A 24,099-nucleotide genomic window follows, 5' to 3' on the forward strand; every position below is an offset into this window, starting at 1 on the left:
GCAGAGAACCTATATTTTTTTGCAGAATTGTTTCTCATGGATTCACAACTTTTCTGCACTACCCGCATATGAATATAAAAATAGTGTGAAAAGGATCCACCAGAATATATAGGTCTTGTTATTCAATTTTCAGAGTTTTCTACTCGTGCTTAATGTATGGTTCTTCAAGCCTTTCTCATTCCTTGTGTTTTTTCTTTGTCTGTTGGAGCTTTTCTTTAGCGTTGTTTCCCTCGCAGTGGGTACCATGGACTAAGATTGACAGGCAGGAGGACGGACACATCATGATCCAAGGACCCATGGCCAACCTCCTTGACATCCTGGCAGAAAGGGCAAACTTCGAGTGAGTAAGAACACAAATTTGTGAGGAGAATTGATTTTACCTTAATGAAATTCAACTCATTGCAAGAAATTCTCACATCATGATTAACTTATTTTTCATATATATGATATTGACAGCCTCTCATTTACTGCAAATTCTTCTTTAATTTTGTGTTCAGTATTTTCCATACGTGGTTTCTAGGTACATTTTATGAGCTGAAAACATTTACAGGCAAAGGAAGGAATCTATGCATGATGCTAGACATGTCATCGTGAAATACTGTACTGATGCATATGCACCATGAGTTGAATATAGGGAAAATAAGAGTAATGAGAGAAAAAGATGAATAGGGAAAAGTAGCTGGGTGGAGATTAATATTATAGGAGAAGGAGGGGGAAAGTACATAGTTGACGGAAAAGAAGAAAAGGAGAGGGTGAATTAGATAGAAATACAGGTGAATAAACACCAAATATAGGAATGATAGTAATATTGGATTTACTTGGTGTGCGCAGCTACGAGTTGGTGCAGCCGTCAGACCATGTGTGGGGCGGACCCTCAGCCAACGGGTCCTGGACTGGAATGCTGGGGATGCTTCAGAGACAGGTAGGTACCGAGAGTCGGGTCCCATAACGTGTAACCCAATAGGTATTTCCCAACATGTAATAATCCCCTCATTCGAAGCAAGTCTTAGATTACCAATCCGATCACGTAGAAAGGTAGGTCAGTGGACCCCTAGGTGAAGTTCCCATAAGCAATCCACATTAGGCTCAGATATCTAAGTACGGACTGAAAATTCCTGCATATATATATAATATACGCTCTACTGTTTTTTGCTTCTCATGAGGCCTTGGTCAAAATATAAAAGAACATAAAAAGGATGTTTTTTGTGCTTCATGAGGCCTTCGTCATACTATATAAGAAGAAGATAAGGATGCTTCCTTCGACCATCCGCTTTTGCAGGGTCAAATACTGTTAGACCATCAAATTCACAGGATCACCGTTTGAAAATTTGGTCTTCGATTTATAGCTACTGATCTTTATATGACTTAGCCCTACATAAAGATTACGAAGAATAACTTCATGTTTCAGACACATTATTAGAGTTTAAGAAGTTTGTCTCACAATAACAAATTTAGTAGTGTATTCAAGGAGAAGACAAGCTCATTCTTAACAAATTTGAAAATAGTAATAATGAATAGTTTAAAACCCTTGATGCACAGAAACCAAACATCTGCAAACCAAGACGCTATAATATGTTCAGTAGACTGCTGTCCTCAATACACATGTAATATATACACGTGCTGTATATCGTTATTTTTTCATTAGGTATCTAGCTTTATCATTTCACTATGAGTTGTGCATATGTAGTTGCATTACATGGAATATATTCACTGGCTCACTGCTTAGTCTATAAGAACCAAGCACAAGGCATTATTCAATCTTGTGTAACATGTGAAGCGGACCTGTAGCCGATACAAGGAAGAGGCGGCCGTTCGCTCAAACACTTGGTGAGGTGTTGACAGCTGTGCCCAGGTGAAAGCCGGGCTAAACTCTAGTTCAGGACACGCTGGCCAGCCTCGTCACACAGTCCACTAGCGTGTGTCGTTGTATGCCATAAGATCCTAGTCCAGAGTAGTATTGATGTACGTACCTAATTCTAATAAAACTGTAAAGTTCATAAAGATCCACGGAATGAAAAAGATGACCCCAGATTACATAAATACGGTGCTTACCTACTAAGTGATGCAGAAGTGTTAAATATCACTTTCTTATGGCAGAGATGATGCTGGTTATCACTAATATATATCAGATCAGTTTGGTAAAAGTATGTGGTTTAATATCTCGAAGAAAAGTTACATATCTTTTGGAAACTATCGAGAAAATTGGGTCCTTAAGGTAAGCACTTCATACAAACACTATATAGTAAGCGAGGTTATTTGGGAGGGATACGTTAGGTATCCATATTGATAAACTAATGTTTCGGAAGTGAATTGATCATGGAAATGTGACAAATGTTGAAGCTATCAGCGACTCCAGCTGCTGCACGTTAGCCTTTTACAATCTCCGTTACCACTGTCGTTTATACAGTTTCTTTTTATTTCTTTTTCCTCAGAATATACTTGATTCTATGAAATATTTGTCTAAGCCACTTTTGAAGTATAGTCTTAACATTCACTGCGTTTGACGCAAACTTATTCCAATGCTCAACGCACCTTTAGGGAAAGAAACTTTTTCCCATGTCAGTGCTACATCTCTGCTTTGAATTTTTCTCCATTTGTCTTGGTAACCGTATTTTCTCGTATTTCGAAATAATGCTCGTGGTTTACCTTATCGAACTTGTTCAGAATTTTGAACACTTGGATGAAGTCGCCGGGCAGCCTACGTTATTTAAGGGAGAAGAGATCCAATTGTTTTAGCATCTCTGTATGCCGGATTTCTAAGGAATAGGATCAATTTTGTTGCGCGTCTTTCTTCTTACTATAATTATTCCTCGTCTTTCTCATTGTTTAAGGACCAAAACTGGACTACATATTCATCGTGTAGTCTTGCAAGAGAATTATAAAGTGTGAGAACTGTTTCTGGTGTCTTGTGATCTATGTCCCTCTTTATGAAACCTAACATTTGGTAGCCTTTTTTTTTTTCTACTTGCTACTCGACACTGTTTAGTGTATTTCAGATTGTTACTGATGAAAACGTCAAGGTCCAGCTCATCATTTACTTTAGTTAGAGTGTTTCCGAATAGTTAGTAGTCGTAATGTATATTCATGTCTCCATAGTGCATAACTTTACACTTGTCTACATTAAACTTCATTTGCCATCTGTCTGACCACTCTGCTAGTAAATTAATATTTCTTTCAATCATTTCGCAATCCCGCCTGTTTATAGCTCTACCTCTTAGTTTAGTATCGTCAGCAGATTTGGAGATCTTAGACATGAGGCCGAGTCCTAGGTCATTAATATAATTCATGAAAAGAACTGTGCGTAGGACCGACCCCTGTGGCACATCACTCGTTACTTCTAGCCAATCTAGGGCTTCGCCGTTTAATATTGCAACTGCTTTTGTCAGGTAAGCAAGTCCATGACCCAAGCACAGAGTTCTTTACCGATTCCGTGTGCTTTGAGCTTATGTAAAAATCTCTTGTGAAGTATTTTATCGAAAGCCTTTTGGATATCTATGTATACTACATCAGACAGTACAAATTCGTTCAGATTCGGATAAATAATCTTGAAGAATTTCAGCAAATTTTGTAGAAAGGGGTAACTATGCACTTTGTTGTGGATGAGAGGGTTTGGGAAGTGAGTCAGTTGTTGTTCGCTGATGATACAGCACAGGTGGCTGATTTGGATGAGAAACTGCAGAAGTTGGTGACTGTGTTTGGTAAAGTGTGCAAAAGGAGAAATTTAAGAGTAACTATGAATTAGAGCAAGGTTATTAGGTTCAGTAGGATGAAGGACAAGTTAACTCGGAGCTAATTTTGAACGGAGAAAAACTGGAGGAAGGGAAGTGTTTTAGATATCTGGAAGTGGACTTAGCAGCGGATAGAACAATGGAAAAGGAAGTCAGTCACAGAGTGGGGGAAGAGAAAAGGTTCTGTGAGCATTGAAGAATGTGTGGAAGGCGAGAACGTTATCTCGTAGCAAAAATGGGAATGATTGAAGGAATAGTAGTTCTAACAAAGCTATATAGTTGCTAGGCGTGGGGCTATAGATAGTTGTGCGGAGGATGTTCGATGTGTTGTAAATGAAATGTATGAGGACAATATGTGGTGTGAGGTGATTTGGTCGAGTAAGTAATGAAAGCTTAAGAGAGAATTGTGGTAAGGAAAAGAGTGTGGTTGAGAGAGCCGAAGGAATGTGCATTGAAATGGTTTACACACATGGAGAGAATGAGTGAGAAAAGATTGGCAAAGAGGATATATGTGTCTGAGATGGAATGTGCAAAGAGAAGCGGAAGACCAAATTAGAGTTCGAAGGATGGAGTGAAAATGATTTTGAGCGATCGGAGCCAGATCATACAGGAGGGTGAAAGGCGTGCAAGGAATAGAGTGAATTGGAAGTATGTGATATACCGGGGTTGACGTGCTTTCAGTGATTTGAACGAGGGCTTATGAAGCGTCTGGGGTAAACCATAGAAACGTCTGTGGGACCTGGATGTGGAAAGGGAGGCGTAGTTTCGGTGCATGGTACATGACATCTAGAGACCTCGCTAGAAAGGAAATGGGGGGGAGGGGGGTTGTATAACGCACATATACATATGTGCATATACATATGTTCGCTGATGATACAGAGCTGGTGGCTGATTCATGTGAGAAACTGCAGAAGCTGGTGACTGAGTTTGGTAAAGTGTGTGAAAGAAGAAAGTTGAGAGAAAATGTGAATAAGAGCAAGGTTATTAGGTACAGTAGGGTTGAGGGTCAAGTCAACTGGGAGGTAAGTTTGAATGGAGAAAAACTGGAGGAAGTGAAGTGCTTTAGATATCTGGAAGTGGATTTGGCAGCGGAAGGAACCATGGTAGTGGAAGTGAATCATAGGATGGGGAGGGGGAGAAAATTCTGGCAGCCTTGAAGAATATCTGGAAGTCGAGAACATTATCTCGGAAAGCAAAAATGGGTGTTTGAAGGAATAGTGGCTCCAACAATGTTTTACGGTTGCGAGGCATGGGCTATGGATAGAGGTGTGCGCAGGAGGGTGGATGTGCTGGAAATGAGATGTTTGAAGACAATATGTGGTGTGAGGTGGTTTGATCGAGTAAGTAATGTAAGGGTAAGAGAGATATATGGTCATAAAAAGAGTGTGGTTGAGAGAGCAGAAGAGGGTGTTTTGAAATGGTTTGGTCATATGGAGAGAATGAGTGAGGAAAGACTGACCAAGAGGATATATGTGTCAGAGGTGGAGGGAACGAGGAGAAGTGAGAGACCAAATTGGAGGTGGAAAGATGGAGTGAAAGAGATTTTGATTGATCGGGGCCTGAGCATGCAGGAGGGTAAAGGCTTGCAAGGAATGGAGGGAATTGGAACGATGTGGTATACCGGGGTCGACGTGCTGTCGATGGATTGAACCAGGGCATGTGAAGCGTCTGGGGTAAACCATGGAAAGTTGTGTGGGGCCTGGATGTGGAAAAGGAGCTGTGGTTTCGGTGCATTATTACATGACAGCTAGAGACTGAGTGTGAACGAATGTGGCCTTTGTTGTCTTTTCCTAGCGCTACCTCACACATATAAGGGGGGAGTGGGTTGTTATTTCATATATGGCGGGGTGGCGTTGGAAATGAATAAGGGCAGATAGTATGAATTATGCACATGTGTATATATGTATATGTCTGTGTGTGTATATATATGTATACATTGAGATGTATAGGTATGTATATTTGCTTGTGTGGACGTGTATGTATATACATGTGTATGTGGGTGAGTTGGGCCATTCTTTCGTCTGTTTCCTTGCGCTACCTCGCAAACGCGGGAGACAGCGACAAAACAAAACAAAAAAAAAAAATATATATATATATATATATATATATATATATATAAATATCAAATATATATATATATATATATATATATATATATATATATATATATATATATATATATATATATGTATATATATATATACATATATATATATATATATATATATATATATATATATATATATATATATATATATATATATATATATATATATATATTATCCCTGGGAATAGGGGAGAAAGAATACTTCCCACGTATTCCCTGCGTGTCGTAGAAGGCGACTAAAAGGGGAGGGAGCGGGGGGCTGGAAATCCTCCCCTCTCGTTTTTTTTTTTTTTTAATTTTCCAAAAGAGGGAACAGAGAATTCGGCCAGGTGAGGGTATTCCCTCAAAGGCCCAGTCCTCTGTTCTTAACGCTACCTCGCTAATGCGGGAAATGGCGAATAATTTGAAAGAAAGAAAGAATATATATATATATATATATATATATATATATATATATATATATATATATATATATATATATATATATATATATATATATAAAGGGGAAGTAAATGTTTATAGTTGTGTTACTGGAGTGATAGTTTTCATACATGGTGCTTTGACAAGAAAATAGTGAAATTGGAAAAAATGTAGCTTAGACATTGAAGCTTATTGATACAATGGTTAAATTGATGAGAACTACTACTGACTTTTGTGTAAATAAATTAAACATTTCCTTTTTCCATAGCCAGAGGTTGAACCATTATGTGACATTCATTTTTTTCTTTTCATTTCAAGCTAGAAGTTTCAGTTTTCTAAATTGTTTCTTACATTTTTCATATGTATATATATATGTATGTGTGTGTGTGTGTATATGTGCGTGTGTGTGTGTATTTGTGTGTATGTGTATATATATATATGTATATTATCCCTGGGGATAGGGGTGAAAGAATACTTCCCACGCATTCCTCGCGTGTCGTAGAAAGCGACTAGAGGGGACGGAAGCGGGGGGCCAGAAATCCTCCCCTCCTTGAATTTTTTTAACTTTCTGAAATGGGAAACAGAAGAAGGAGTCACGCGGAGAGTGCTCATACTCCCCGAAGGCTCAGATTGAGGTGCCTAAATGTGTGTGGATGTAACCAAGATGTGAAAAAAGGAGAGATAGGTAGTATGTTTGAGGAAAGGAACCTGGATGTTTTGGCTCTGAGTGAAACGAAGCTCAAGGGTGAAGGGGAAGAGTGGTTTGGGAATGTCTTGGGAGTAAAGTCAGGGGTTAGTGAGAGGACAAGAGCAAGGGAAGGAGTAGCAGTACTCCTGAAACAGGAGTTGTGGGAGTACGTGATAGAATGTAAGAAAGTAAATTCTCGATTAATATGGGTAAAACTGAAAGTTGATGGAGAGAGATGGGTGATTATTGGTGCATATGCACCTGGGCATGAGAAGAAAGATCATAAGAGGCAAGTGTTCTGGGAGCAGCTGAATGAGTGTGTTAGTGGTTTTGATGCACGGGACCGAGTTATAGTGATGGGTGATTTGAATGCAAAGGTGAGTAATGTGGCAGTTGAGGGAATAATTGGTATACATGGGGTGTTCAGATTTGTAAATGGAAATGGTGAAGAGCTTGTAGATTTATGTGCTGAAAAAGGACTGATGATTGGGAGTACCTGGTTTAAAAAGCGAGATATACATAAGTATACTTATGTAAGTAGGAGAGATGGCCAGAGAGCGTTATTGGATTACGTGTTAATTGACAGGCGCGCGAAAGAGAGACTTTTGGATGTTAATGTGCTGAGAGGTGCAACTGGAGGGATGTCTGATCATTATCTTGTGGAGGCTAAGGTGAAGATTTGTATGGGTTTTCAGAAAAGAAGAGTGAATGTTGGGGTGAAGAGGGTGGTGAGAGTAAATGAGCTTGGGAAGGAGACTTGTGTGAGGAAGTACCAGGAGAGACTGAGTACAGAATGGAAAAAGGTGAGAACAATGGAAGTAATGTGAGTGGGGGAGGAATGGGATGTATTTAGGGAATCAGTGATGGATTGCGCAAAAGATGCCTGTGGCATGAGAAGAGTGGGAGGTGGGTTGATTAGAAAGGGTAGTGAGTGGTGGGATGAAGAAGTAAGAGTATTAGTGAAAGAGAAGAGAGAGGCATTTGGACGATTTTTGCAGGGAAAAAATGCAGTTGAGTGGGAGACGTATAAAAGAAAGAGGCAGGAGGTCAAGAGAAAGGTGCAAGAGGTGAAAAAGAGGGCAAATGAGAGTTGGGGTGAGAGAGTATCATTAAATTTTAGGGAGAATAAAAAGATGTTCTGGAAAGAGGTAAATAAAGTGCGTAAGACAAGGGAGCAAATGGGAACTTCAATGAAGGGCGCAAATGGGGAGGTGATAACAAGTAGTAGTGATGTGAGGAGATGGAGTGAGTATTTTGAAGGTTTGTTGAATGTGTTTGATGATAGAGTGGCAGATATAGGGTGTTTTGGTCGAGGGTGTGCAAAGTGAGAGGGTTAGGGAAATGATTTGGTACACAGATAAGAGGTAGTAAAAGCTTTGCGGAAGATGAAAGCCGGCAAGGCAGCAGGTTTGGATGGTATTGCAGTGGAATTTATTAAAAAAAGGGGGTGACTGTATTGTTGACTGGTTGGTAAGGTTATTTAATGTATGTATGACACGGTGAGGTGCCTGAGGATTGGCGAAATGCGTGCATAGTGCCATTGTACAAAGGCAAAGGGGATAAGAGTGAGTGCTCAAATTACAGAGGTATAAGTTTGTTGAGTATTCCTGGTAAATTATATGGGAGGGTATTGATTGAGAGGTTGAAGGCATGTACAGAGCATCAGATTGGGGAAGAGCAGTGTGGTTTCAGAAGTGGTAGAGGATGTGTGGATCAGGTGTTTGCTTTGAAGAAAGTATGTGAGAAAGACTTAGAAAAGCAAATGGATTTGTATGTAGCATTTATGGATCTGGAGAAGGCATATGATAGAGTTGATAGAGATGCTCTGTGGAAGGTATTAAGAATATATGGTGTGGGAGGAAAGTTGTTAGAAGCAGTGAAAAGTTTTTATCGAGGATGTAAGGCATGTGTACGCGTAGGAAGAGAGGAAAGTGATTGGTTCTCAGTGAATGTAGGTTTGCGGCAGGGGTGTGTGCTGTCTCCATGGTTGTTTAATTTGTTTATGGATGGGGTTGTTAGGGAGGTGAATGCAAGAGTTTTGGAAAGAGGGGCAAGTATGAAGTCTGTTGGGGATGAGAGAGCTTGGGAAGTGAGTCAGTTGTTGTTCGCTGATGATACAGCGCTGGTGGCTGATTCATGTGAGAAACTGCAGAAGCTGGTGACTGAGTTTGGTAAAGTGTGTGAAAGAAGAAAGTTAAGAGTAAATGTGAATAAGAGCAAGGTTATTAGGTACAGTAGGGTTGAGGGTCAAGTCAATTGGGAGGTGAGTTTGAATGGAGAAAAACTGGAGGAAGTGAAGTGTTTTAGATATCTGGGAGTGGATCTGGCAGCGGATGGAACCATGGAAGCGGAAGTGGATCATAGGGTGGGGGAGGGGGCGAAAATTCTGGGAGCCTTGAAGAATGTGTGGAAGTCGAGAACATTATCTCGGAAAGCAAAAATGGGTATGTTTGAAGGAATAGTGGTTCCAACAATGTTGTATGGTTGCGAGGCGTGGGCTATGGATAGAGGTGTGCGCAGGAGGATGGATGTGCTGGAAATGAGATGTTTGAGGACAATGTGTGGTGTGAGGTGGTTTGATCGAGTAAGTAACGTAAGGGTAAGAGAGATGTGTGGAAATAAAAAGAGCGTGGTTGAGAGAGCAGAAGAGGGTGTTTTGAAATGGTTTGGGCACATGGAGAGAATGAGTGAGGAAAGATTGACCAAGAGGATATATGTGTCGGAGGTGGAGGGAACGAGGAGAAGAGGGAGACCAAATTGGAGGTGGAAAGATGGAGTGAAAAAGATTTTGTCTGATCGGGGCCTGAACATGCAGGAGGGTGAAAGGAGGGCAAGGAATAGAGTGAATTGGAGCGATGTGGTATACCGGGGTTGACGTGCTGTCAGTGGATTGAATCGGGGCATGTGAAGCGTCTGGGGTAAACCATGGAAAGCTGTGTAGGTATGTATATTTGCGTGTGTGGACGTATGTATATACATGTGTATGGGGGTGGGTTGGGCCATTTCTTTCGTATGTTTCCTTGCGCTACCTCGCAAACGCGGGAGACAGCGAGAAAGCAAAAAAAAAAAAAAAAAATATATATATATATATATATATATATATATATATATATATATATATATATATATATATATATATAAGAATATGATGAGTTCGTAGATTTGTATGCTTAAAAAGGACTGATAATTGAGAATATCTGGTTTAAAAAGAGATATACATAAACATACTTCTGTAAGTAGGAGAGACGGCCATAGAGCATTATTTGATTACCTGTTAATTGATAGGCGCTTGAAAGAGACTCTTTTGACTGTTAAAGTGCTGAGAGGTGTAAATAGAGGGATGTCTAATCAATATTTTGTGGAGGCGACGGTTAAGGTTTATAGAGGTTTTCAGAAAAGAAGAGAGAAAGTTGGGGTGAAGAGAGTGGTGAAAGCAAGTGAGCTTGGGAAGGAGACTTTAGGAGGAAGTACCAGGAGAGACTGAGTGCAGATTGGAAAGAGGTGAGAAACAAAGGACGTTAGGGGAGTTGGGGTGGAACGAGATGTATTTAGGGAAGCAGTGATGGCTTGCGCAAATGATGCTTGTGGCATGAGAAGCTTGGCAGGTGAGTAGATTAGAAAGGGTAGTGAGTGGTAGGATGAAGGGTAATATCTTAGTGAAAGAGAAGAGAGACGCATTTGGATGTTTTTTGTAGGGAAATGATGCAAATTAGTGGGAGATGTATAAAAGAAAGAGGATGGACGTCAAGAGAAAGGTGAAAGAGGTGAAAAAGTGTTCAAATGAGCGTTGGAGTGGAGAGGATATCGTTAGATTTTAGGGAGAACAAAAAGATGTTTTGGAAGAAAGCAAAGATAGTGCGTAAGACAAGAGAACAAATGGGAACATCGGTGAAAGGGGCTAATGCGGAGGTGATAACAAGTACTGGTGATGTGAGAAGGAGATGGAGTGAGTATTTTGAAGGTTTATTGAATGTGACAGATCATAGAATGGCAGGTAAAGATGTTTTGGTCGGGTGGTATGCGAAGTGATAGAGTTAGGATGATATTGCAGTGGAATTTATCAAAAAAGGGGGTAACCTTGTTATCAACTTCTTTAACATATGTATGACACATGATGAGATGCCTGAGGATTGATGGAATGCATGCATAGTGGCATTGTACAAAGGCAAAGGATGTAAAGGTGTGTGTTCAAATTACATAGGTACAAGTTTGTTGAGCATTCCTGGGAAACTATATGGGAAGGTATTGATTGAGAGGGTGAAGGCATGTACAGAGCATCAGATTGAGGAAGAGCAGTGTGGTTTCAGACGTTTCAGAGGATGTGTGGATCGGTTGTTTACTTTGAAGAATGTATATGAGAAATACTTAGAGAAGTAACTGGATTTGTAGGTACCATTTATGGATCTGGAGGAGACATATGATAGAGTTGATAAAAATGCTTTGTGGAAGGTATCAAGAATATATGGTGTGGGAGGCAAGCTGCTAGAAGCAGTGAAAAGTTTTCATCGAGGAGGTAACGCATGTGTACGAGTATGAAGAGAGGAAAGTGAATGGTTCTCAGTGAATGTTGGTTTGCCCCAGGGGTGTGTGGTGTCTCCATGGTTTTTTAACTTATTCATGGATGGGGTTGCTAGGGAGGTGAATACGAGAGTTTTGGAGAAAGGGGCAAGCATGGAGTCTGTTGTGGATGAGAGGGTTTGGGAAGTGAGTCGGTTGTTCTTCGCTGATGATACAGCGCAGATGGCTGATTCAGGTAAGAAATTGCAGAAGCTGGTGACTGAGTTTGGTAGAGTGTGAAAGATGAATCCTGAGACTTGATGCGTATTAGAGCAAGGTTATTAGTAATTAGGGTTGAGGGTCAAGTCAATTGGGAGGTAAGTTTGAATGGAGGAAAACTGGAGTAAGTAAAGTGTTTTAGAATACTGGGAGTGGATTTGGCAGTGGATTGATCCATGGAAGGGGAAGTGAGTCATAGGGTGGGGGCGGGGGCGAAAGTTTAGGGAGCGTTGAAAAATGTGTGAAGTCTAGGACTTTATCTTGGAAAGCAAAAATGGGTATGTTTGAGGGAATAGTGGTTTCAACAATGTTATATGATTGCGAGGCGTGGGCTATAGATAGTGTTGTGCGGAGGAGGGTGGATGTGCTGTAAAGGAGATGTTTCAGGAAGATATGTTGTGTAAGGTGGTTTGATCGAGTAAGTAATGAATGGGTAAGAGAGATGTATGGTAACAAAGAAGGTGTGGTTGAGAGAGCAGAAGAGCGTGTTTTGATATGGTTTGGTCACATGGAGAAAATGAGTGAGGAAAGATTGGAAAAGATGATATATATGTCAGAGTTGTAGGGAACGAGAAGTGGGAGAACACATTGGAGGTGGAAGGATGGAATGAAAAAGATTTTGAGCGACTGGAGCCTGAACGTGCAGGAGGGTGGAACGCGTGCTAGGAATAGAGTGAATTGGAACGATGTGGTATACCGGGGTCGACGTGTTTTCAATGTATTGAACCAGGGCATGTGAAGCGTTTGGGATAAACCATGGAAAGTTTTGTGGGGCCTGGATGTGGAAAGGGAGCTATGGTTTCGGTGCATTATACACGACAGCTAGAGACTGAGTGAGAACGAATGTGTTCTTTGTTGTCTTTTCCTAGCGCTACCTCGCCTGCATGCTGGGGAGAGGATGTTGTCATTTCATGCGGGCGTATCATAAACAAATCTTACAGATCTTATCAACAATAAAGTTATTAGAATTCTTTTGTGTCTAATAATACAAGATTCAATGATATTTCTCGTGGTAATAGAGCTGGAGTTGATAACTAAGATGGCATTACTCAAGTCAATACAATGATCATAATTTTTAACGTGATTAAACAAGGCATTTGATTCTTGTCCCATTCTTATACTATATTTATGTTGCTTAAGTCTAACAGAAAGATCCTTACCAATCTGCCCAACATATAACTTATCACAATTTCTACATGGCACTTTATAGATGCACCCAGGAAGATTTTCTTATGAATTCGTGATTAAGATATTCTTTATATTATTAATGTTGCTGAAGGCAACATCTACATTAAAGGATTTAAACAACATTTGATATAAAGTAAAATTATAATTAAAAGGGTGAATTAAAAGATTCTTGGTGTCATTGGGAGGTTTGGGCTTAAGTCTATAAAACGATTTCTTTGCTAAATTTAGAGATTTAGCAAAAAGATCTAGGGTACTTTAACTTAGATCCAATGATATATATCTTCTCAAAATCATCATCAATACATTCTGGACTGCAAATACGTAATGCCCTAAGGACCATTGATTGAAATGATGATAATTTAACTCTGTTATGTTGAGATGAGTAATAACAGATATATGAGCATACATTGATAGATTTTCAGTATATGGTAAACTATTTCCTTGCCTATGGATCATGCAAAATTAAAAATTGTAACATACCATTATTTTCATTATCTACAGTAAATTTGATGGAAGGTACCAAATTGTTAAGTACGGGGTGAAATATTTGTAAATTCTAATTTGTTAGCCAAACACAAAGAATATCATCTACATACCTAAACCAAATTGCATTAGAAGGTAAGATATCCTCTAGTAACGCGGGAGACAGCGACAAAGCAAAATAAAAAAAAAATAATATATATATATATATATATATATATATATATATATATATATATATATATATATATATATATTCCCTTGTATATTAGGAGGATGATACATATTTTTTTGTCTCTTTTAGTAGCAAGGTGATATATTGCTTATCTCTTGTATCAGCCGGGTGATTTTTTTTCATATCACCATGGTACCATATTCCTTACTTTGTTTAATTTTGGCATGGTGATATAGTTTTCATTTGACTTATATTCTAGCAAGGTGAAATAATGTATTTTGTCTTTTATATCAGAAGACTGATCTATGTTGTTTATCTATCATATTATCTGGTAGGAATATAGTGCATTGTTTTTTTACGTGAACAGATATATTTTCTATCCTGTATATTACCAGAATGATATTTTGTTTTTTCTTTCATGGTTAGTAGGTTGGTATATTGTTTATTGTTTTTTATACTATCAGGTTGACATAAATTTTCTTGTTATGTTGCAGTATGAATTATGTTTTTTCTTTTTCTATTAGAAGGGTAATATATTGTTCTTTTGTCTTTCTCACTAGCTGGGTCATATTTCGTTTTTCTGTCATTCATATTAGAAGGGTGATTTTTTTTCGTATATCTGGGTAGTATAGATTTTTTTGCCATATATATTAGCAAGGTGACATATTGTTTTTTTGTCTTTTTTATCAACATATGATACATTTTCATTTTCCTTTTTTATTAGTGAGTGTTATAGCAATTATTGTAATGTATATTACCTAATCTATATACTGTTTATTATCTTTTACATTAGCAGGCTGTTAATTACCACGGTGATGTATTGATTCTTGTCTGTTAATTACCACGGTGATAAATTGTTTATTATATTTTATATTAGCTGGTTAATATACTGTTTCTTGTCTGTTAATTACCACAGTGATATATTGTTTATCATCTTATATTTTAGCAGGGTAATATAATATTTCTTGTCTGTTAATCACCACGGTGATATATTGTTTATCATCTTATATATTAGCAGGTTGATATATTGTTTCTTGTATGGTAATGACCACGGTGGTAAATTGTTTATTATCTTATATATCAGCAGGTTGATATATTGTTTCTTGTTTTTTAATTACCACGGTGATATATTGTTTCTTGTTTGTTAATTTCCACGGTGATATATTGTTTATTATCTTATATATTATCTGGTTGATATATTTTGTCTTACCTGTTAATTACCACGGTTATATATTGTTTACTATCTTATATATTAGGAGATTCATGTAGTGTTTCTTATCTGTTAATGTGATAATTAACAGATATAATGTTCATTATCTTATATATTAGCGGGTTGATATATTGTTTCTTGTCTGTTGATTACCACGGTGATATAGTGTTTATTATCTTATATATTTACTGGTTGATATATTGTTTCTTGTCTGTTAATTGCCACGATGATATAGTTTATCATCTTATATATTAGCAGACTGATATACTGTTTCTTGTCTGTTAATCACCATGGTGATATAATGTTTTTTATCTTATATGTTAGCAGGTTGATATATTGTTTCTTGTCTGTTAATTACCACTGGACATTGTTTGTTATCTTATATACTAGCAGGTTGATATATTGTTTCTTGTCTATTAATTACAACGGTGATGTAGTGTTTAATATCTTATATATCACCAGGTTGATATATTGTTCCTTATCTGTTAATTACCACGGTGATATAGTATTTATTGTCTCAAATATCAGCAAGTTGATATATTGTTTCGTGTCTGTTAATTACCACGGTGATATAGTGTTTATTTTCTCATATATTAGTAGGGTGATATATTGTTTTTTATCTCTTAAATCAGTGGGGTGACATAATGTTTATTGCCTTTTATATTAGCAGGTTGATATATTGTTTCATGTCTGTTAATTACCAGAGTGATATAGTCTTTATCATCTTATATATTAGCAGGTTGATATTTTGTTTCTTGTCTGTTAATTACCACGGTGATATATTGTTTATTATCTCATATATTAGCCGGGGGATATATTTTTTCTTCTCTGTTGATTACCACGGTGATACAGTGTTTATTGTCTTATATATTAGCATGTTGATATATTGTTTCTTGTCTGTTAATTACCACGGTGATATAGTGTGATATTGTCTTATGTATTAGGTGGTTGATATATTGTTCTTCATCTTTTATATCAGTAGGGTTATATGATTTTTATTGCCTTTTATATTAACAAGTTGATATATTGTTTCTTTTCTGTTAATTACCACGGTGATATAGTGTTTATTGTCTTACATATTAGCATGTCGATGTATAGTTTCTTGTCTGTTAATTACCACGGTGATGTAGTGTTTATTGTCTTATCTATTAGCAGGGTGATATGTTGCTTTTTATATTTTCTGTGTATTCAGGGTGATATGACCCATATTGTCTTTTATAGTAGTAGGTTGATATATTATTTTTTAATTTTTTCTATCAGTAGATGATATAATGTCGATTGCCTTTTATATTACCGGGGTGATGTGTATTTCATTTTACAATAGCAGGTGATATGTTCATATTTTTATGTGTTAGTAGGATGATATGATATTCATTATCTTTTTTATTATGTTAGTACAGTGATATAATGTTTGTTGTGTTATATATTGGCAGATTGATATATTGTTTATTTTTTCTTATATCAGCAGGATGGTATATTGATTTTTGTCTTTTATATAGCAGGATGATATACATACATTTTTTGCTTTATATTTGTAAGTTGATATAATGTACATTATATTATATATCATCATGGAATTCTTTTTTCTTTTGTCTTTTATAATAGCAGGGTGACATAACGTGCATTTCCCTTGTAATATCAGGGTGATACAATGTTTCTCTGTCTTTTTCATTAGCAGAATAGTATATTATTTTCTTGTTTTTCATGTTATCAGGTCATATATCTTCTACTGTCTTATGTCAACAGGGTGTCTTTTTGATTTTTCTTAGTGGTCGACATTTGTGATTTTTACGTGAGAAAATCTTTTTATTAGCTTAAAACCACTACATTCAGTCGGCATTCTATGTTTCACAGGAGGTGGAGTTCGCCGTTGGTCCCTTCGGCGTAACGCCTCAGAGGGAGACAGTCTGTGACTTCTCTGATTCCATCTACAGCGAGAATAACGCCATCCTTATGGTCAGGCCGACTCTACAAAGCGACGTCACTGGATTTATCAAACCTTTCACGATGGAGGCAGGTTTGATGGGTCAGGAACTATATGATAGTTACATGGCAATGGCAGGAGTTGATGGACCATGAGATACATGAATAAAATTTCATAGTAATGTAAATGGCAATGATAAATGTTATACAAGCATTCATCATGTTGTGGGTGAAACCATCTAGTCATTTAAAGTAAATACTTAGATCGAATTAACATATGATATGCAGATTTATTCGGTTTCTTTAGATTTCATCATATAGGAAATAGCACCATGATTTTATTTTCACACCGGCAAGCAGTGGAAACTGTCATCAGTTGTCACAATCATTCCCCATCACTGGTTCTAAAGCGTAATTACTCTTTTGTGGTGGAGGTGTGGCTGCTGGCGTTAGCGAGTTTACTGAGTGTAGTTGTGGCCATGACTCTCCTTGTTTGGATGGAAGGAAAAATGCAACACTTTCCCACCAGGAACATCTTCAGCAAGGCTGTGTTATGGGCCCTTCAAACCCTCACGCAAGAGAGTAAATATGAATTACATGTTGCTAGCTCATAGTGGTCCGTGTGAATTAAGTACTGGCGCATACATTCATTTGTCAACACCTGTAGTGATGTAGAGTTGCCATAATATGTAGCAAGATGTAGTGAATGTTATGACCATACTAACAGAGTGGTGTGATGAGAAGGCAGAGCTAAGATCTTCGAATATCAAAAACTGAAACAAATTCGAGATGTCTTAAGATTAATTAGATTAACAGATTCATAATCAACGAAAAAGATGATTAGCTTAATAAACTCCCCAAAATCTGAGCATGGCTGTCCAGGAGTTATCACCGAGCATCCTTATTCATAATGTCCTCCGACATCTACGTCCCCACGGGTGCGCTTACCCTCCATCCACCTCACAGCTTCTGAGTGGCTGCCCCAGGGGGACGGGGGTCGCCTCATAGTGACTACGTGGCTGCTGGCGTCCCTAGTGTTCATGACCTCCTACAGCGGCATCCTGACAGCCATGTTGACGGTTCCTCGCGTCACCATCCCCATCGACTCCCTGGAGGACATGGTGTCTCAGTCGAGCCTGCCATGGCGCCTTGAGGTTGATTCAATGATGTTTGAGTACTTCCAGGTAAGATCAGCTTATATAAAGATAAAACTCGCAGTAAATTATTACACTCGTAAGCACCCCACAAGACGTAGTCATTAGATGGTATACGAGGTGAGTACCTTAAAGATTATGAGCCGTGCACACTATCGTGAGACTGCTTTTGAAGCGAGTAAGTATCTATAACAGATAAGTTCCTTTATAAAAGAGAAGCTCTTACGTAACAAACACACAGTACGCAGAACTGAATTGTTTATTAAGTAACTCAAAATGAAGCAATCATAGAGTGTATTTTCTATGAACTATTGTGCGTTTATGATATATTTGCTTGACTAAAATGACAAAAGGTCATCCATTTTCTGCATATTTTCTATATATATATATTCTACGTATACCATATAAAAAAGGGGGTGATTATATTGTTAACTGGTTGGTAAGGTTTTTTAATGTATGTTTGATTCATGGCGAGGTGCCTGAGAATTGGCGGAATGCTTGCATAGTGCAAGAGGATTGGCGGAATGCTTGCATAGTGCAATTGTACAAAGGCAAATGGGATAAGAGTGAGTGCTCAAATTACAGAGGTATAAATTTGTTGAGTATTCCTGGTAAATTATTTGGGAGGGTATTGATTGAGCGGGTGAAGGCATGTACAGAGCATCAGATTGGGGAAGAGCAGTATGGTTTCAGAAGTGGTAGAGGATGTGTGGATCAGGTGTTTCTTTGAAGAATGTATGTGAGAAATACTTAGAAAAGCAAATGGATTTCTATGTAGCATTTATTTATCTGGAGAAGGCATATGATAGAATTGATAGAGATGCTCTGTGGAAGGTATTAAGAATATATGATGTGGGAGGCAAGTTGTTAGAAGCAGTGAAAAGTTTTAATCGAGGATGCAAGGTGTGTGTACGTGTAGAAATAGAGGAAAGTCATTGGTTCTCAGTGAATGTAGGTTTGCGGCAGGGGTGTGTGATGTCTCCATAGTTGTTTAATTTCTTTATGGATGGGTTTGTTAGGGAGGTGAATGCAAGAGTTTTGGAAAGAGGAGCAAGTATGCAGTCTGTTGTGGATGAGAGAGCTTGGGAAGTGAGTCAGTTGTTGTTCGCTGATGATACAGCGCTGGTGGCTGATTCATGTGAGAAACTGCAGAAGCTGGGGACTGAGTTTGGTAAAGTGTGTCAAAAAAGAAAGTTGAGAGTAAATGTGAATAAGAGCAAAGTTATTAGGTACAGTAGGGTTGAGGGTCAAGTCAACTGGGAGGTAAGTTTGAATGGAGAAAAACTGGAGGAAGTAAAGTGTTTTAGATATCTGGGAGTGGATCTGGCAGCGGATGGAACTATGGAAGCGGAAGTGAATCATAGGGTGAGGGAGGGGGCGAAAATTCTGGGAGCGTTGAAGAATGCGTGGTATTCAAGAACATTATCTCGGATGCAAAAATGGGTATGTTTGAAGGAACAGTGGTTCCAACAATGTTGTATGGTTGCGAGACGTGGGCTATGGATAGAGTTGTGCGCAGGAGGGTGTTGTGTTGTGACGTGGTTTGATCGAGTAAGTGATAATAGGGTAAGAGGGATGTGCGGAAATAAAAAGAGTGTGGTTGAGAGAGCAGAAGAGGATGTTTTGAAATGGTTTGGTCACATGGAGAGAATGAGTGCGGAAAGATTGCCCAAGAGGATATATGTTTCAGAGGTGGAGGGAACGAGGAGAAGTGGGAGACCAAATTGGAGGTGGAAAGATGGAGTGAAAAAGATTTTGAGTAATCGGGGCCTGAACATGCAGGAGGGTGAAAGGCGTGCAAGGAATAGAGTGCATTGGAACGATGTGGTATACCGGGGTCGACGTGCTGTCAATGGATTGAACCAGGGTATGTGAACCGTCTGGGGTAAACCATGGAAAGTTGTGTGGGGCCTGGATGTGGAAAGGGAGCTGTGGTTTCGGTGCATTATTACATGGCAGCTAGAGACTGAGTGTGAAAGAATGTGGCCTTTGTTGTCTTTTCTTAGCGCTACCTCGCACATATGAGGGGGAAGGGGGTTGTTATTTTATGTGTGGCGAGGTGGCGATGGGAATGAATAAAGGAAGACAGTATGAATTATGTACACGTGTATACATGTATATGTCCGTGTGTGTATATATATATGTATATGTTGAGATGTATAGGTATGTGTATTTGCGTGTGTGGACGTGTATGTATATACATGTGTATGTGGGTGGGTTGGGCCATTCTTTCGTCTGTTTCCTTGCGCTACCTCGCAAACGCGGGAGACAGCGACAAAGTATAATAAAAAAAATAATAATATATATATATATATATATATATATATATATATATATATATATATATATATATATATATATATATATGTAAATCTTTTTCACTCCATCTTTCCACCTCCAATTTGGTCTCCCACTTCTACTCGTTCCCTCCACCTCTGACACATATATCCTCTTGGTCAATCTTTCCTCACTCATTCTCTCCATGTGGCCAAACCATTTCAAAACACCCTCTTCTGCTCTCTCAACCACACTCTTTTTATTTCCACACATCTCTCTTACCCTTACATTACTTACTCGATCAAATCACCTCACACCACATATTGTCCTAAAACATCTCATTTCCAGCACATCCACCCTCCTCCGCACAACTCTATCTATAGCCCACGCCCCTCAACTATATAACATTATTGGAACCACTATTCCTTCAAACATACCCATTTTTGCTTTACGAGATATTGTTCTCGAATTCCACACACTCTTCAACGCTCCCAGAACTTTCGCCCACTCCCCCACCCTATGATTTTCTTCCGCTTCCATGGATCCACCCGCTGCCAAATCCACTCCCAGATATCTAAAACACTTCACTTCCTCCAGTTTTTCTCCATTTAAACTTACCTCCTAAATGACTTGTCCCTCAACCTACTGTGCCTAATAACCTTGTTTTTATTCACACTTATTCTCAGCTTTCTTCTTTCACACACTTTACCAAACTCAGTCACCAGCTTTTGCAGTTTCTCACACGAATCAGCCACCAGCGCTGTATCATCAGCGAACAACAACTGACTCACTTCCCAAGCTCTCTCATCCCCAACAGACTGCATACTTGACCCTCTTTCCAAAACTCTTGCATTCACCTCCATAACAACCCTATCCATAAACAAATCAAACAACCACGGAGACATCACACACCCCTGCCGGAAACCTACATTCACTGAGATCCAATCACTTTCCTCTCTTCCTACACGTACACATGCCTTACATCCTCGATAAAAACTGTTCACTGCTTCTAACAACTTGTATCCCACACCATATATTCTTAATACCTTCCACAGAGCATCTCTTTCAACTCTATCATATGCCTTCTCCAGATCCATAAATGCTACACACAAATTCATTTTCTTTTCTAAGTATTTCTCACATACATTCTTCAAAGCAAGCACCTGATCCACACATCCTCTACCATTTCTGAAACCATACTGCTCTTCTCCAGTCTGAAGCTCTGTATATGGTTTCGCCCTCTCAATCAATACACTCCCATATAATATCCCAGGAATGCTCAAGAAACTTATACCTCTGTAAATTGAGCACTCACTTTTATCCACTTTGCCTTTGTATAATGGCACTACGGAAGCATTTCGCCAATCCTAAGGCACCTCACCTTGAGTCATACATACACTAAATAACCTTATGAACCAGTGAACAATACAGACACTCCCTTTTTTAACAAATTCCAAGGCAATACCATCCAAACCCGCTGCCTTGCCGGCTTTCATCTTCCGCAAAGCTTTTACTACCTCTTCTCCGTTTACCAAATCATTTTCCCTATCCCTCTCACTTCGCACACAACCTCGACCAAAAAACCCTATATCTGCCAATCTATCATCAAACACATTCAACAAAACTTCAAAATACTCACTCCATCTCCTTCTCACATCACCACTACTTGTTATCACTTTCCCATTTGCCCCCTTCACTGAATTTCCCATTTGTTCCCTTGTGTTACGCACTTTATTTAACTCCTTTCAAACATCCTTTTATTCTCCCTAAAATTCAATGGTACTCTCACACCCCAACTTTCATTTGCCCTCTTCTTCACCTCTTGCACCTTTCTCTTGACCTCCTGCTTCTTTCATTTATACATCTCCCAATCATCTCCCACTCATTTATACATCTCCAACTCGTGTAAATGCCTCTCTCTTCTCTTTTACTAATAATCTTACTTCTTCATCCCACCAGTCACTACCCTTTCTAATAATGCCCACCTCCCACGCTTTTCATGCTACAAACATCTTTTGCGCAAGTCATCATTGCTTCCCTAAATATATGTATCCCAGGGGATTTGGGAGAAAGAATACTTCCTACGTATTCCCTGCGCGTCGTAGAAGGCGACTAAAAGTGAACGGAGCGGGGGTCTGGAAAATCTCCCATCTCGTTTTTTTTTATAATTTTCCAAAAGAAGGAAGTGAGGATGGCTTTAGGTGAAGGTATTCCCTTAAAGGTCCAGTCTTCTGTTCTTAACGCTATCTCGCTAGTGCGGGAAATGGCGAATAGTATGAAATGAAAAAAAAATAAATGAATAAGTATATATACATTTATTTATTTTTTAGTTTATTTGCTTTGTCCCTGCCTCCCACGTTAGCGAGTTAGCGCAAGGAAACAGAAGAAAGAGTGGCCCAACCCACCCACATACACATGTATATACATACACGTCCACACACGCAAATATACATACCTATACATTTCAATGTACATATATATATATATACACACACAGATATATACATATATACACATGTATATAATTGATACTGTCTGCCTTTATTTATTCAAATCGCCACTCCGCCACACATGGAATAACAGCCCCCTCCCCCCTCATGTGCACGAGGTAGCACTATGAAAAGCCAACAAAGGCCCCATTCGTTCACACTCTGTCTCTATCTATCATGTAATAAGGCACCGAAACCACAGCTTCCATTCCACATCCAGGCCCCAACAACTTTCAATGGTTTAACCCAGACGCTTCACATGCCCTGGTTCAATCCATTGACAGCACGTCGACCCCGGTATACCACATCGTTCCAATTCACTCTATTCCTTGCACGACTTTCACCTCCTGCATTTTCAGGCCTCGATCACTCAAAATCTTTTTCACTCCATCTTTCCACCTTCAAGTTGGACTCCCACTTCTACTCGTTCCCTCCACCTCTGACAAATATATTCTCTTGGTCAATCTTTCTCACTCATTTTCTCTATGTGACCAAACCATTTCAAAACACCCTCTTCTGCTCTCTCAACCAAACTCTTTTTATTTCCACGCATCTCTCTTACCCCTACATTATTTACTCGATCAAACCACCTCACACCACATAGTGTCCTCAAACATGTCATTTCCAGCACATCCACCCTCCTGCGCACAACTCTATCCATAGCCCACGCCTCGCAACCATACAACATTGTTGGAACCATTATTCCTTCAAACATACCCATTTTTGCTTTCCGAGATAATGTTCTCGACTTCCAAACATTCTTCAAGGCTCCCAGAATTTTCGCCCCCTCCCCCACCCTATAATTCACTTCCGCTTCCATGGTTCCATCCGCTGCCAGATCCACTCCCAGATATCTAAAACACTTTACTTCCTCCAGGTTTTCTCCATTCAAACTTACCTCCCAGTTGACTTGACAATCAACTCTACTGTACCTAATAACCTTGCTCTTATTGATATTTACTCTCTGCTTTCTTCTTTCACACACTTTACCAAACTCAGTCACCAGCTTCTGCAGTTTCTCACATGAATCAGCCACCAGTGCTGTATCATCAGCGAACAACAACTGACTCACTTCCCAAGCTCTCTCATCCCCAACTGACTGCATACTTGCCCCTCTTTCCAAAACTCTTGCATTCACCTCCCTAACAACCCCATCCATAAACAAATTAAACAACCATGGACACATCACACACCCCTGTCGCAAACCTACATTCACTGAGAACCAATCACTTTCCTCTCTTCCTACACGTAAATATGGCTTACATCCTCGATAAAAACTTTTCACTGCTTTTAAAAATTTGCCTCCCACACCATATATTCTTGATACCTTCCACAGAGAATCTCTATTAACTCCATCATATGCCTTCTCCAGATCCATAAATGCTACATTCAAATCCATTTGCTTTTCTAAGTACTTCTCACATACATTCTTCAAAGCAAACACCTGGTCCACACATCCTATACCACTTCTGAAACCTCACTAC

At 38.9% G+C, this 24,099-nt stretch overlaps 1 protein-coding gene across 1 annotated transcript in view; it reads left to right on the forward strand.

Moving 5' to 3' along the window:
* The window catches only part of LOC139765807 (probable glutamate receptor), an 88,903-nt gene that overhangs the window by 18,752 nt on the left and 46,052 nt on the right, over positions 1-24,099 (forward strand). Inside the window, exons 2-6 of the mRNA XM_071693599.1 lie at positions 237-340; positions 832-922; positions 16,627-16,785; positions 17,130-17,277; positions 17,662-17,879. Of these exons, the coding sequence (XP_071549700.1) occupies positions 237-340; positions 832-922; positions 16,627-16,785; positions 17,130-17,277; positions 17,662-17,879 (720 nt within the window). The remainder of the gene's footprint in view (positions 1-236; positions 341-831; positions 923-16,626; positions 16,786-17,129; positions 17,278-17,661; positions 17,880-24,099) is intronic.

This window comes from Panulirus ornatus, chromosome 56 (assembly GCF_036320965.1).
Source record: "Panulirus ornatus isolate Po-2019 chromosome 56, ASM3632096v1, whole genome shotgun sequence".
Taxonomy (NCBI): Eukaryota; Metazoa; Arthropoda; class Malacostraca; order Decapoda; family Palinuridae; genus Panulirus; species Panulirus ornatus.